General features: G+C 43.0%; 1 protein-coding gene across 1 annotated transcript in view; it reads left to right on the top strand.

The window, feature by feature from the left end:
* Window positions 1-298: 298 nt before the first annotated feature.
* Window positions 299-16,657, top strand: part of MAP2K2 (mitogen-activated protein kinase kinase 2) — a 57,872-nt gene continuing 41,513 nt past the window's right edge. The window contains exons 1-2 of the mRNA XM_070744054.1: window positions 299-655; window positions 10,063-10,273. Coding sequence (XP_070600155.1) covers window positions 558-655; window positions 10,063-10,273 — 309 coding nt within the window. The 5' untranslated portion in view covers window positions 299-557. The remainder of the gene's footprint in view (window positions 656-10,062; window positions 10,274-16,657) is intronic.

Raw genomic sequence — 16,657 nt, 5'->3', positions numbered from 1 at the left:
CACAACCTCCCCGCATGCGTCTATCAACTCGAAGTCTATCTCTCAGTTCGACCAATTGCGAGGCGAAGCTTTCCTCAGTGGGGCGGGCAGGCGCGAGCTCTCTCGCTTCACCGGCCCCTTGGCTCGCGCAGCCCCTTTTCCCGACCAATCCGGAGAAGCGCTGCCCCGAGCGCGCCTGCCTCCCCCCTCCCTCTACCCATCTCCGGGCGAGCTGACCAATCGCGAGGCGGCGGCGAGAGCCTCAGCCAATCGCCGTGTGCGGCGAGTTGGTTGAGAGGAGACTTTTTTTTCCTGCCCCCTTCTTCCGAGCGGGTGCGCGCTCGCCCGCGCTTCGGCCACGCCCCCTCCTTCCTCTCCTCCTCTCGCCTTCTTCGCGTTCCCCTCAGGAGTTGGTGATTTTTTTGTTTTTTTTTGTTTAGGCCTCGCGCGCAGCCTCGGCCTCGCTTAGGGCAGCCAAGCCGGGCGATGACGACGACGCCGTCGCCGCTGCTGCTGCTGCTTCTCCTGAGGCGGGTCCTTCGCTAAGGCGCCACGGAACGCCGGCCTCCGCTGCTGCCATGCCGGCTAAGAGGAAATTGGTGCCGCCGGCCCTCAACATCACCCCGACCATCGCTGAGGGACCCAGCCCCACCGGCGGTGAGGTCCACGGCTCCGAGTGAGTGGGCTTGAGCGAGGGCAGGGGATGGGTCTGGAGGGGAAGGGCGAGGTATTTATGAGGGGGACGAAAAGGATTTTTTCCTCATGGAAAGGGGATTTCGGGGCTGAGGTAAGTGTGTGAGGACCGCGGTGAGATGATGGTGGCTGGCCGTCGATCATTGGAAGAAGCATCCCGAGCCGCGAACACGGGAAGCTTAATTTGGCCGGAATTTTTTGGGGGTGGAGGGGTCGTTATTCCTTCAAGGAAGAGCTCTTGACATTGATTGTTTCCTCATTGCTTGTTTGACCCCTATTGACAATCATTAAGTGTTGTACCTCACGATTCTTGACAAATGTGTCTTTTTCTTTATGTACGCTGAGGGCATCTGCACCAAAGACAAATTCCTTGTGCGTGCAATCACACTTGGCCAGTAAAGAATCCTATTGCCTCACCATCAGGAAGGTTGTGAGTTCGATTCTAGGTAGAGACAGATGTAAGGATCTCTCCTGCTTGGGCAGGGGGTTGGACTAGATGACCTGCAGGGTCCTTTCCGTCTGCTGATCTGATGTGAAGCCTCAAAGGCAGAGTCTTAGGTGGGGGGGAAGCAGCTGGGAGGAACCGGGGTGATGGTGATGGGGGGGGGGGAGAGAAAGTTCATTCAGTCCAGGAAAAAGGATTTATTTATTTATTTATAAGATTTGGATGGAGGAAGGATTTTTTTGGGGGGGGAGCTCAGGATGCGCCCTGTGGGAAAGAGGGATGAGGTCACAGCCAGGAAGGTTCTTCTGCCCTGAGAAGCTCTCAGGAATGCCAATAATAGGAGAATATTGGTAGCTCTGGGTCAAAATGAGGGGTCTTTAGAGGGTGGTTGGTTCTCTGAAGGTGGTAGTTTGCTTGCAGACCTTTCAGGAGCCAGAGTGGGATAAATAAATGGACTGGCACTGATGATGTTACCTAATTTGGATTGGGAGATGTCTTGCAAGAAAGCCACCAAGCTCAAGGACCCGCCCCACAACCACCCGTCTCCTCTTTCTCCCTCTCCTCTACAAACCCCACGCCATTCTAGGATTGATGATGTTATCTAGTTTGGATCATGAAACATAGAATAGCGTAGAATAGAATTAAATGGAATAGAATTCACTAGAATTCAATTCTTTATTGGCCAAGCGTGATTGGACACACAAGGTATTTGTCTTTTGTGCATATGCTCAGTGTACATAAAAGAAAACACCTGCAAAAACAACCCCACTCCACAAACCATGTTCTCTTGTGGCACTGCTGACATTACCTAGTTTGTGAGAGGTATGCAAGAAAGCCAAGTAAGTCAGGGAGCACCAAGGGACCCACAACTTGCCCTCCTTTTCCTCCTCCCTCATCTCTTCCACTCCCCAGCATCAGGTCTCTTCTGGCACTGCTGATGTTACTTAGTTGGGCTGTGAAATACTTGCAAGAAAGCCGCCAAGCTCAGAGAGCAAGGAACCCACAGCCATTGTCCTCCCCGTCTCTTCCTTCTCCATCCATAAACCCCATTCCCTTCTAAGGTTGAAAGATGTTACCCCAGCTTGGATTGTAATGTCTGCAAGAAAACCACCAAGCTTAGAGAGCACCAAGGAGCCCAGAGTCCTCTTCCTCCATTTCTTCCATTCCACCAACCCCACTCCCTTCTAGCACTGATGATATTACCTAGTTTGGGTCATGAAGCATCTGCAAGATAACAACCCCCTGGGTCTAGAATAGTATAGGATCTCCTATATGATAGGATCGCCTATATAGGTATAAGGAACAGGGGGTTGGGCTAGAAGACCTCCAAGGTTCCTTCCAGCCCTATTACTCCATATTCTGCGAAGAACTTGGACAGAGAGAAAGGATGCAATATCCCCCTTGACCTGGTGAAAAGATTAAAAGAAACCAAAATAACAGTTCATTTTATGGCTAAAGAAAGCAGGTCTTTTTATCATATACTGGTGAGCGGAATACTCAGTAATTAAGGGAGGATGAAGATTGTTCTCGATACTTTTATTGCGAGAAAAAAGCGTCTCCACCTTCTCTTTCTCGGTGTACAGTGTGATCAACCAAAGTTGTGGGTGAAGTCAAGTTGTAATTCCTGATGAACCAATGTTGGGGAATGGAATGCTTCCTATCATGTTTGATTGATAATAGGGATGTTAATGTAAGCTCAAACCAGACTAGGACCTCATTCGGTTGATCGGGTTGGAGCACTGGCAGGAGGAATTTAAAGGCTTGTAATGTCTGCCCTTAAAATAATCTCGGGGAAATTCTGTCCAAATAAATCCTAGTTTCACTATTCCAATTGAATGTTATGCCTGAGAAGCAATAGTCCATTCTTTAATGGTTGAAATGTTGTTTGGAACAGCTTACATAGTTTTAAAATATGTTTTCATTTTCTTTCAGCATATTTTATATGGCATGCTATTCTTCAAGCTCCTTGACAAATGAAATGTTCTTCCAGATCATTCTTGCTCAGATAAAACGAGGCATTCAAACAATATTTAAAATGCATTTTAAAATATTGTAAAACAAAAACTGAGGAGTGTTTTATTATAGTTGAAATACTGATACAGTGTAAGAGGAAGAATGAATTGGAAAAGTAATGACTGGGGAGACAAAAGAGACTATTGGGTGTTTAAAGCATAATACTTTGCAAATTTACTTAGAAGCTGACTTTCTAATCCAGCGAGCCCCACTCCCAAGAAAGTGTACTTAGGGTTTTAGCCTTGAAAAAAATTCATGATGACTTTACTGAAGAGATCTGTAAGAATAGAAGTGAAGGTTGGGCTGACAGCACTGACATTCAAGACTTCACTTGTAGAATGATTTGTGTTGAAATGTTGTGTTTTTATAAATGTTGAAGTGTTGTTAGTTATTCCTGGAAAGGAATACTAATTGTACTGAAGAGATGTTAGCCAAGTAAAGGATGAAGCCTATATAGAAATATAAAAGAAGCTTGCTCCTGAGGAGGAAAGCTATGAGAAATCTAGACAGCATGCTCCCCCTGCCAACAAAAGTGCATATAATCAAGGCTATGGTTTTCCCAGTTGCAATGTATGGCTGTGAAAGTTGGACCATAAGAAAGTCTGAGCGCCAAAGATTTGAGGCTTTTGAACTCTGGTGCTGGAGAAGACTTATGTGAGTCCCTTGGACTGTAAGGCAAAGAGGCCTTGAGGAGATCAACCCTGACTGTTCTTTAGAAGGCCAGATCAATTCAAATACTTTGGCCACTTAATTTGAAGGAAGGACTCACTAGAGAAGACTCTAATGCTGGGAAAGATAGAGGGCAAAAGAAGAAGGGGACGACAGAGAATGAAGTGGATGGATAGAGTTACTGAAGCAGTCTTAAATGGACTCCAGATAGGAAGGCCTGCAGGAATGTTGTTCATAGGGATGCAATGGGTCAGATACAACTTCACAACTAACAACAACATATAGAAATGTGGGTAATTAGCAAAAGCAATGGATAAATACAGAATAGAACACAGAATAACAGAAATGGAAGGAACCTTGGAGGGTCTTCTAATCCAACCCCCTGTTCAGGCAGGAAGCCCTATTCCATTTCAAACAAGTGCTTGTCCAATCTTTTCACAACCTCTGGAGGTAAATTGTTCTGATTAATTTTTCTAACTGATACAGCGTTTAAAATTTGTAGCGCTTCATATTTATTTATTTATTTGGCTGGATTTCTATCCTGCCCTTCTCCGGAGACTCAGGCGGCTTACAGCATTTGCATCATTATTAACATTTGCATATTATTTGCATTAATAGATGTAGATTTCTACATTTTAAAGAAGTGTTGACAAATATAAGCGTTTTTTCCCTCTTGTTGATAGAAGGCATGGGCATTCATTGAAACTGCATGAAATTTTATGTAAAATGTTATTTGAAATATAAAATAATAGAAGGGTGTGTATATATATGTATGCACACACATATATGTATATATATATATATTGTTAAATTATGCTTTAATATATCATTTATAACAATCACCAATTTCAGGGACATCCAACTTTGATAATTTTAAGACCTGTGGACTTTAATTCCCAGAATTTCCGATGCTGGCTGAGGTGTCCATAAGTTTTAAGTTGCCAAGGTTGGACACCCATGGACTACATGAACCTGGAAATGCAAATTAATGATAGGATGCTGTTGATTTTGTAGTGGAACAATATCAAGATTCAGAGGCTTGAATAATTACCAGCTGTTGAGGAGTAACAGTGGAAGAGAACAGTCTCCTCCCTGTATTTTTAACTTCCCAGAACATGTATGTTTAGCCCCTGGACCACATAGGATGCGACTTCTCCGATAGAACAAAGTTTTTCTTATGATCTGTATTAGTATGGTAGTGAGCCACATAATTAAAATAATTCATTCATCTGTTTCTGTACTATTGATAATTTAGAAACGAATGTTGGAGAGAATCAGTATTAGTCCGGAAAATGAGTACGTGCCATAAAACGTTTAATAAACGGAATGTGCATAATGTAGCAGGGAGAGGAAATTAGGAAGAATTGGGGGTATCAAGTAGAGAAATTGTGTGGAAGATGAGCAGTAGTTTAAAGCCAATAATACAAGAACTAAATAGCAATTATTTTTATTACCTAGTTTTATCCTGTCTTTTCCAAAGAGTTCAGGGTACTATTAATGTAATGGCATTCTCTCTCTTTCTCTCCCCACACTTGCGGTTTTCACTCTAAAGCTATTCCTGTAACAACTTTGAACAGTTGGTAATATGGAAATGTGTAACTAGGACCACCATCTATTCAGATTCTTGTGCTGTTTTTAACCACAGTCTATAACTAGCTGCAGCCATTTTGGGAATTAGTTATCCCTCATGGCAGTTAGAGCTACATAAGACACTTTCACAAAAGTCTTATGCCATCTAAGCTAAAAATTCAGAATATATATTTGTGTGTGTACATTAATTTTAGTGTTTTATTGTTTATAGAAATCCCTGTTCAGAGAGCTTAAAACCTAATATGTGTGCATTTCTCATAACTTGCCCTTACACTCAAGTATAATTATGGTATATTTGCATAACCTGCTTATCCCTCATTAATTTAGCCATGAGTTACTCAGTGACACACTGAAGTATAGAAAGACATCCTCACTGGATTTGCATAGCATACTATTAAAATGTTCTTTGTTGTTCATAATGTTGTCCAATTTCAGTGTCATATCTCAACAACCTAAGTAACATACAACATATGGGTAGTTCTCATCTTAAGACGACAATTGAGCCCAAAATTTCTGTTGTTAAGAAAGATATTTGTTATGTGAATTTTGCCCCATTTTACGACTTTTCTTGCCATAGTTGTTAAGTGAATCACTGCAGTTATTAGTAACACAGTAGTTAAATAAATCCAGCTTCCTCAGTGATTTTGCTTATCAGTGTCGCAAAATCACATGACTTAGGACACTGCAACTATCTGAGCAGCTGGATTTTGATCATGTGACTGGCAATGGTGCAGCGGTTATAAATGTTAAAAACTATCATGAGTCACCTTTTGCAGGGCTATTGTAACTTCAAACAGTCACTAAAAAAATCGAGGACTATCTGTAATAAGGAGTGAGGCTCATGTTCTGTGACTTTTATGAGTGGTAAGATAGATGCCTGAATAGAGATTTTATAATTATTAATATAATAATAAAAACTTTAGAACATCCCACCAGTTGCACCTACACAGTTAATAACCTAAATACCATAGCATAAAGAACGCTTAGAAACAATGGTGGAAAATGAGGAACAAGGAGAGTGCACTGACGAAAAAGTGACTGAAAATAAAAAAGAATGATGATTGCACTCGGGTAAGAAAAGAGCAAGAGTGTGGTATTGGTTTCAAAAAAATCAAATAAAAAATAGGGGGGGCAATAGGGAGAAGAGATTAGGAGGAATTGGGAGTAGATTTAAGCAAATAACACTCAAAAGGAAGAAAAGGAATTTGGGAAAAAGTTATCTGTATAAAAATTTAAAAAAATTAAGAGAGAGGGAAGAAAGGGAAAGACCCACAAGTAGTGGAATTTCTGAGAGATTAAAAGAGAATGGATAAAGAGGGGAATAGAAAGGAAGATGGGTAATAAGATATGTAATAGATTTATTGGTATTTAGGTTAAAAATAATCTCTGAATTCTGATTGATTTATTTTGAACAAATATGCATAGGATTGCTGATACGATAAATGTAAAATTTGCAGAGTTGAGATAAAGATTTCATAAAGTGGGCATTCCAAAGGAGAAACTCCTAATTTTTTTATAGCCTAAGACAGAGATCTTCAAACTTGGCAACTGGTTGGAGAATTCTGGGAGTTGAAGTCCACAAGTCTTAAAGTCGTCAGGTTTGGTGACCCCTGGCCTAAGACTTGAAGAGATTTAATATTAAGATGTTTCAGTTTCAGGAATAAAGCTTAACCCAGTGGTTCCCATGTTGAAGAGTGCCCTCCTGTTAACATAGCTTAGGTGTTCTGCCCCAAATACGGAGCACAAAGAATGCAGCACAAAGTCTGTATAAACCTTAGTTTACCAATTAAGGACTACTAATGAACTTTCTTAGTCAAACACAAATGCAGTTTAAAGCAGTCTTTTCTGAACGCCGGCTGTTAATTCAACCTCATTAACAGCCAGTTTGAGTCCATGACGTGGTTGGCAAAATGCCCAGAAGCATTTGCAGGACAAATGACAAGTGAGAGAACAAGAGCCGATCATACATTTCTGGGGTCTAGACGGGAAGGAATATGAGTGAACATTGTTTCCTGCAAATTGGCTCCTTCATTGTCACCCCTTAAAAAGGCTAGGGAAGTGGCCAATTAGCCCCAAGCTTTACTCCTGAGGAGGCAGCTCTGCATGCCCATGCATTGAGAATAGGCTCCTCTTCTTCTTCTTCCTCATCATTGATGGGAACTTCTGGAGGTTCTGAATAATAACAATAATAATAATAATAATAATAATAATAATAATAATAATTTATTAGATTTGTATGCCGCCCCTCTCTGAAGACTCGAAGACATGAATGCCATGGCTGAATCTCTGCCTCTGGCACCAAGTCTTCTCCAGCCTCTTCACTGTCCGACTTGGGTGCCAGCTGCACAGGCTACTGGTACATCACCATCTCAGCCCCTGCACTGTCGGAATCAGCTACCGCAGCATGGGCTACTGGCGGGCTACAATGTTAGATGTCTTTCAGGATCAACAGTAGATACCTCAAATAACCATTGATATGAAAATGTGTGAGAGAAAAATAAAACAAAATCTGGAATATAGACCTATAGAGGTTTTTGATACTTGTGTATTATAGTACTCAAAACATTCTGTGAATATAAGACTTTGTCCTTGTCTGCATCAAAGAGTTTGATTTGGTCAAGCTTTGTCTCTGAGCCTTCTGTCGAGTGAGTGAGTCCCTGAATAAGGGGTTAAGTGTCCAGAAACTGGAGGGTTTTATTTGTATCCCTGTGCAGTGTGACACTCTTTAGAGATTTTAAAGACCGTGTGAATCAGAAACCCATTGTACAGATTACAACAGTTTAAAAAATGAATAATAATGTTAATCCTTCCCTCACTATTGCTTAACCTGAGTTAGAAGCTCAGTGAATTTAAACTGACATCCGTAATCTTGTAGGTGCCACAGTCTAGGGCACTGTAATTCACAATTACACACACAAATCGCATGTTGCCAAATGGAAGCAAGATTTAGAGGTAGAATGGCATGGGGATGGCATGCCACGGGGAGAGAAAAGGCTGAGGAGCTTGTTTAGTAAACTGAGTGAAAAAGGGCACAAAATCGTCTTGAACGAAAGAGGCTTTGGAAGAAGCTGTTATCAGTGGGATGAACTAGGCAAGATTGAGGCATTTAGAATAATGGAAAGGGATTGTTAAAAGCATAGCAAAGAAAAATGGAAAATAATCCCAATGCACACTACATTACAAAGTCAAATAGAATAAAAAAAATAAAACCGACAATATATATATATCCACATTTTGTTTAGTCGGCTTGGAGATTTTCTTGTTTAGGTTGAGAAAATAGCCGTTCCTCGTAGCCAACACTGAATATTAGTATCCAGCCTGGCACAGAACTAAGAAAATACTGAACAGTCCTCAATATAGGTAGACTGCAATTTACAACTACAATTGAGCCTAAAATTTCCATTGTTAAGCAAGACACTTACTACCGTGAGTTTAATCCCATTTTACCACCTTTCTTGCCACTGTTGTTAAGGGAATCACTCAGTTAAGTTAGTAACATGGTTGTAAAGTAAAACTGGCTTCCCTATTTTAGCTTGTCAGAAGGTCACAAAAAAGATCACTTAGCCCTTAGGACACTAGTAAATATGAATCAGTTGCCAAGCATCTGAATTTGGCTATAGGAAGGTATTCGGGGATGCTGTAGTGGTCATAAGTGTGAAAAAACAGTCATTTAATTGTTGTAACTTGAGAACTAACTACAGGTAGCTCTCAATTTACAACAGTTTGCTTAGTGACTGTTGGAAGATACAGTGTCACTGAAAAAAAATGGCTTATGATCATTTTTCACTCATGACCAATGCAGCACCCCCATGGCTGCCGATCAGTTTCTGGTCACAATTCAAAGTGTTGGTAATGACCTTTAAAGCTCTACATGGCATTGGGCCAGAATACATCCAGAACCGCCTTCTACCGCACGAACCCCAGCGGCCGATAAGGTCCCTCAGAGTTGGCCTTCTCTGGGTCCCATTGACCAAACAATGTCGTTTGGCGGGCCTCAGGGGAAGAGCCTTCTCTGTGGCGGTCCCGGCCCTCTGGAAACAACTCCCCCCAGAGATTATAACGGCCCCCACCCTCCTTGTCTTTCGCAAATTACTTAAGACCCACCTTTGTCGCCAGGCATGGGGGAGTTAAGTTATCCTTTCCCCCTAGGCTATTACAAGTTATGCATGGTATGTTTGTATGTATGTTTGCTTTTTTATAATAAGGGTTTTTTAGTTGTTTTTATTAATTGGATTGTTCATGTTGTTTTTTACCACTGTTGTTAGCCGCCCCGAGTCTGAGGAGAGGGGCGGCATACAAATCCAATAAATAATAATAATAATAATAATAATAATAATAATAATAATAATAATAATAATAATTTACATGCAGATGTTTGACAAATGACTGACAGTTATGACGGTTGCAGTATCCTGGGGTCATGTGATCTCCTTTTGCATCCTTCTGACAAGCAAAGTCATTGGGGAAATTAAATTCACTTAACAACTGGACTCAATTTTGGTCATACATTGAGGACTTGCCTGTATATAAATTTGGGAAAGTGGGAACCAGGTAATTTCCCTACCAGTCATTCTCATAGCCTTCTAAGTTAACTTGCAAATGGTAAAGGCCACTCTGTTGCATACAGTGGTGTATGACGTAGCTCTGATGTCTCTCGCCCTCTTTTCCCTTAGAACACACCTTGTTGACCTCCAGAAAAAACTGGAAGAACTGGAGCTGGATGAGCAGCAGAAGAAACGGCTGGAAGCTTTTCTCACCCAGAAGGCCAAAGTGGGAGAACTGAAAGACGACGATTTTGAGAGGATTTCAGAGCTGGGAGCTGGCAATGGTGGGGTGGTCACCAAAGTACAACATAAACCCTCAGGGCTAATAATGGCACGGAAGGTGAGACCGGGTAAGGGGGAGAGAAAAAAAAGCAATTCATTTTCCAAACATGGGCCTGAATTTAGCCAAAGACATCAAGAAGGGACACCATCAAAACAATAACATTACAAAGTAACAGCGGTGCAAATTGAAACTTTTGAATTGAGCTGTCAAAGGCCTGCAGGTAGTCCTCCGCATATATTGTAGTTGGTAATTTCCATTGCTAAGCAGTGTAGTCTTAAAGCCGTCCCGGTTGTTGTCATTAACTAGATCTCACAGTTGTTAGAAGAGGCAACTTTCTGCCGGCTTTTCACAACCATATAAAGAACGGTTGCTGGAATTCGGTATGTGTCAGCGCCCCAAATAGCATCTGGGAAATAAATAATAATTTAATAATAATTTATTAGATTTGTATGCTGCCCCTCTCTGAAGACTCGGGGCAGCTCACAACAATGATAAAAACAATATTATAATGGCACAAATCTAATATTAAAAGAAATAACTAAAACCCTATCATATTAAAACCAGACAACACATACATACCATACATAAATTATAAAGAGCCTGGGGGAAAGATGTCTCAAATGCCCCATGCATGGCGGTATAGGTGGGTCTTGAGTAGTTTACGGAAGACAAGGAGGGTGGGAGCAGTTCTAATCTCCGGGGGGAGTTGATTCCAGAGGGCCGGGGCCACCACAGAGAAGGCTCTTCCCCTGGGGCCCGCCAAACGACATTGTTTAGTCAACGGGATCCAGAGAAGGCCAGTTCTGTGGGACCCTATCGGTCGCTGGGATTCATGTGGTAGCAGGCGGTTCCGGAGGTACTCTAGTCCAATGCCATCTAGGGCTTTAAAGGTCATAACCAACACTTTGAATTGTGACCGGAAACTGATCGGCAGGCAATGCAGGCCACGGAGTGTTGTAGATACGTGGGCGAATCTGGGAAGCCCCACGATGGCTCTCGCGGCCGCGTTCTGCATGATCTGAAGTTTCCGAACACTTTTCAAAGGTAGCCCCATGTAGAGAGCGTTGCAGTAATCGAACCTCGAGGTGATGAGGGCATGAGTGACTGTGAGCAGTGACTCCCTGTCCAAATAGGGCCGCAACTGGTGCACCAGGCGAACCTGGGCAAACGCCCCCCTCGCCACAGCCGAAAGATGATGTTCCAATGTCAGCTGTGGATCGAGGAGGACGCCCAAGTTGTGTACCCTCTCTGAGGGGGTCAATAATTCCCCCCCCCCCGGGGTGATGGACGGACAGATGGAATTGTCCTTGGGAGGCAAAACCCCAGAGCCATTCCGTCTTGTCTGGGTTCAGTTTGAGTTTGTTGACACCCATCCAGGCCCCAACAGCCTCCGGCACATCACTTCCACTGCTTCGTTGACTGGACATGGGGTGGAGATGTATAACTGGGTATCATCCGCATATTGATGATACCTCACTCCATGCCCTTGGATGATCTCACCCAGCGGTTCCAATCCAATTCTCTCATCCAAGGTTTGATTTATTAACAGAGCCATGTTGGTCACGCTGTTGCCAATCCCGATACTCACTTCCTTCCAGTTCCTCACCCAGGTTAAGTTTCATTTCCCCATCCCCACACCCATAAGTTCATCACGAGGACCAGTCTGGGTGCAGGGATTTCATGGACCGCCCCCTTCCATCTATGGATGCAGAACAAAAGATGACCTTGGACTCTAAGAAAGGAATTTGTTGTGGCTAATAACTTTTCCTCTCATGCAACCATCCCTCCCACTACCCATAATACTATTTTACTGTGGCAGGCCAAAGTCTCTAACTCCACACGATGGCTTTCCACCTGACAGGATGTCTAGTTTAATGAAAAGAAGGACCAGGGGTGACAAGGATTGCAGTGTTCTGATATCTTAGCGGCTGGCACAAAAAAGAGGGAGTCAGGCTATTCTCCAAGGCCCCTGAAGGCAGGACAAGAAGCAGCAGGTGGAAACTAATCAAGGAGAGAAGCAACTTAGAACTAAGGAAAAAATTTCCCGATAGAACAATCAGTGGAATAGCTTGCCTCTAAGTTGTACACGCTCCAACCCTGGAAATTTTTAAGATATCCATTTGTCTGAAATGGTATAGGGCCAGGATGGCAAACCTATGGCATACGTGCAGGAAGCCCTTCATGGCACTGGACCAGAATATCTCCGAGACCTCCTTCTGCCGCACGAATCCCAGCGACCGATTAGGTCCCACAGAGTGGGCCTTCTCCGGGTCCCGTCAACTAAACAATGTCGGTTGGCGGGCCCCAGGGGAAGAGCCTTCTCTGTGGCGGCCCCGACTCTCTGGAACCAACTCCCCCCAGAGATTAGAACTGCCCCTACTCTCCCTGCCTTCCGTAAACTCCTTAAAACCCACCTTTGCCGTCAGGCATGGGGGAACTGAAACACCTCCCCCGGGCATGTACAATTTATGCATGGTATGTTTGTGTGTGTGTTTGTTAGTAAAATGGGGTTCTTTTTAAATCTTTTTAAATATTTTAAATTATATTTGGATTTGTCATGAATTGCTGTATCTTGCTGTGAGCCGCCCCGAGTCTGCGGAGAGGGGCGGCATACAAATCTAAATAATAAATAAATAAATAAATAAATAAATAAGTGGCACGCATAGCCATCTCTCCAAGTACGCAAGCTGTCACCTGGTTCCGGTGAACTGGCCAGTGGGAGCACTGGAAAATGGAAGAGCAGCCGCCTGGAGTACATGATTGTTTATTTCATTTATTTATTTATTTATTTATTAGATTTGTATGCCGCCCCTCTCCGAAGACTCGGGGCGGCTAACAACAGTATAAAAAGACAATGTAAACAAATCTAATATTAAAAATAATCTAAAAAACCCCAATTTAAAGAACCACTCATACATACAAGCATATCATGTATAAATTCTATAAGCCTAGGGGGAAGGGAAATTTCAATTCCCCCATGCCTGACGACAGAAGTGGGTTTTAAGGAGCCGGAAAGATGATCTTCCAGTTTCCAACATGCACACTGACCAGCTGGTCTTTGCGCGCAGATGCGTGTCAGAAACCGGAAGACCCTGATCTTCTGGTTTCCAGCATGCATAGCTAGAGGTATAACAAGCAGGAAGAGAGAGATCGTGATCCCGCTATATAGAGCGCTGGTGAGACCCCATTTGGATTACTGTGTTCAGTTCTGGAGACCTCACCTACAAAAAGATATTGACAAAATTGAACAGGTCCAAAGACGGGCTACAAGAATGGTGGAAGGTCTTAAGCATCAAACGTATCAGGAAAGACTTAATGAACTCAATCTGTATAGTCTGGAGGACAGAAGGAAAAGGGGGGGACATGATCGAAACATTTAAATATGTCAAAGGGTTAAATAAGGTTCAGGAGGGAAGTGTTTTTAATAGGAAAGTGAACACAAGAACAAGGGGACACAATCTGAAGTTAGTTGGGGGAAAGATCAAAAGCAACGTGAGAAAATATTATTTCACTGAAAGAGTAGTAGATCTTTGGAACAAACTTCCAGCAGACGTGGTTGGTAAATCCACAGTAACTGAATTTAAACATGCCTGGGATAAACATATATCCATTGTAAGATAAAATACAGGAAATAGTATAAGGGCAGACTAGATGGACCATGAGGTCTTTTTCTGCCGTCAGTCTTCTATGTTTCTATGCATGTGCTCCTGTTTCGTCACTCGGTGCTGAAAAGGTTCGACAATACTGGTGTAAGGTTTCCTGCATGTGCAGTGGGTTGGACTAGAAAACCTCCAGGGTCTCTTCCTCTTCTGTTTTCTGTAACCAAAGTTAATGGGAAAGCTAGCAGGAAGTTGCAAATTCTAGGCAGGCATGTAAGGGAGACTCAGTGAGAGAGAGTGTGCTTTGACCTGCACAGTGTGAGCACACGGGCTGGGGCTGAATGTGTGTGAGTGGAAATCAGTAGTGCGTTCCAAAACCCTTTACCACTGGTTCACGGGTGGGTGCAATACTTCTATGCATTCGCAGAAGCCCCCCGGGAGGGTGGACGGAGGTTTCCGCTGCCAGCGCTACCGGTTCTCAGAATCGGGCCAAACCGGGAACAACCAGCTGCTAGTGGATGGAGACCGACCCCAGCAACTGGCAACGTTTCCTACTGTCTTCCCTATTCAGTCTCTTGAAGCCAGCAAGGAAATTTGCAAATGATGATCATGTGAGTCTAGGGCGCTGTGACCAGTGGTTAGTGCAAACCAGTTGTCATGGATCTCAGTCATGTGACTACAGTAATGCTGGGGCAGTTAGAACCCCAAGGACTCTATATTTATTCCATGGTTTTGAACAGGAGCTGAACGGTCATAGGTCAAGGACTACTTTTAGCCTCCTTGACAATTTTCATTTAGGGCAGCCAAATAATTCTAAAAAAAATAAACCCCACCCAAGGACAGATGACCGGAAACCCAAAACTGCCAAAAGCCAAGTGTCCAATAACCACCCAAAGGACCCCAACCTTACCAAAAGAAAAAGGGGAGCAACCAGGTCTTAAGCAGGTTGGTTGGTTGGTTGGTTGGTTGGTTGGTTGGTTGGTTGGTTTATTTATTGGATTTGTATGCCGCCCCTCTCCATAGACTGAGGCTACTAACAACAATAATAAAACAGCATATGACAAATCTAATATTAAAATAATTAAGAAACCCTTAATAAAAATCAAACATACACACAAATATACCATTCATAACTTGTATAAGCCTGGGGGAATATCTCAATTCCCCCATGCCTGACGACAGAGGTGGGTTTTAAGGAGCTTACGAAAGGCAAGGAGGGTGGGGGCAATTCTGATCTCTGGGAGGAGCTGGTTCCAGAGAGTTGGGGCCGCAACAGAGAAGGCTCTTCCCCTGGGTCCCGCCAAACGACATTGTTTAGTCGACAGGACCCAGAGAAGGCCAACTCTGTGGGACCTAACCAGTCGCTGGGATTCGTGCGGCAGAAGGCAGTCCCGGAGATATTCTGGTCCGATGCCATGAAGGGCTTTATAGGTCATAACCAACATGCTGTGAGAAGGAGGGGTTCTGTGCAAATTTAAAGAGTCATATCGATGATGCAGTGGTTGTAAGTGTGAAAACGATCACAAGTTGCTTTTGCCAGTGCCATTGTAACTTCAGACAGTCCCTAAATGAATTATCATAAATTGAGGGCTACCTGTAATCTGGATTGTGACTCCTGATTAATAAAGAGCCTGAATACAGATAGTCCTCAATTTACGTCTACAATTGAGCCCAAAATTTCTGTTGTTGAATGAGATATTTAAGTGAGTTTTGCTCTCTTTTATGACCTTTCTTGCCATGGCTGTTAAGTGAATCACCCCATTTGATAAGTTAGTAACCCAGTTGTTAAATGAATATAGCTTCCCAATTGATTTTGTTTATCAAAAGATTGCAAAAGGGGATGCCATGGCCTTGAGACATAGCAACGGTCATAAGTACGAGTCAGTTTGGATCACCTGATCATGGGGATGCTACAAAGGTCATAAGTGTGAAAAATGGACCTAGGTCACTTTTTTCAGTGTCCTTATAACCTTGAATGGTCACTAAACGAACTGTTGTAAGTCGAGGGCTACCAGCTTAGGGCCTCACCACCACAAATGTGAGGTCCTTATTTTAAATCCAATTTCCTTTACCCGCGCTAGGCAATATATCTAGTTTCCTAGATTTCTTGTGGAATCTATACCATTTTATTTAAGGATTTACTAGACACGACTTCACTTGATGACTACACGAGCCATGTTGTTATGGCTTTCTTGGCAGCTTTACAGCGTCTCCCCACCCCCCCTTTCTGAAATAAATTGGCGGTTCCCTGCCCAAATACTGACCCAGGTCCAATCCTATTTAGCTTTTCGCAAACGGCCACGGTTGGCTAGGAGTTGCATCTGCTATGACTTCCCTGTTGTTATCTGGATCTAGATCTGACCCTGTTAGCTTTTCGTAGAACTCTAAAGATATGACTGTTTCCATAGGAATTTGGGCCAGGAGGCTAGGCGAGCCCTTCTGGTGATGTGGTCCTATGATTAAGTTGTCATGTGTTTTTATTTTTAATTGCTGGTTTTAATATTTGTGCACTGACTAGAGGCACTAACCTGAGATGGGCAGCCATGTAAATGTTTTTAGATAATCCTTTTGGCGCAGGATTGGCTTCTTGATACTGTATTGATGCCTTCTAACTACAGGAACTTGACTTACAAGCATTCATTTACTCACCGTGCGAAATTACATCGGCATTGAAAAGGGTGACTTAACCATCAGTTCTCAGACCTGTGACCATTGTAGCATCCTCATGGTCACCTGATCAACAACTGGCATGTATGTACAACAGTTGCTATATCTTGGGTCATGTGATCACAAAGCCATTGTGGGAGGCAAGATTTGCTTAATGACCACATGACTCACTTAA

Source organism: Erythrolamprus reginae, chromosome 1 (assembly GCF_031021105.1).
Source record: "Erythrolamprus reginae isolate rEryReg1 chromosome 1, rEryReg1.hap1, whole genome shotgun sequence".
NCBI lineage: Eukaryota > Metazoa > Chordata > Lepidosauria > Squamata > Dipsadidae > Erythrolamprus > Erythrolamprus reginae.
Note: the sequence above shows the minus strand (reverse complement) of the source record. Positions and strands in the feature narration are given on the sequence as shown.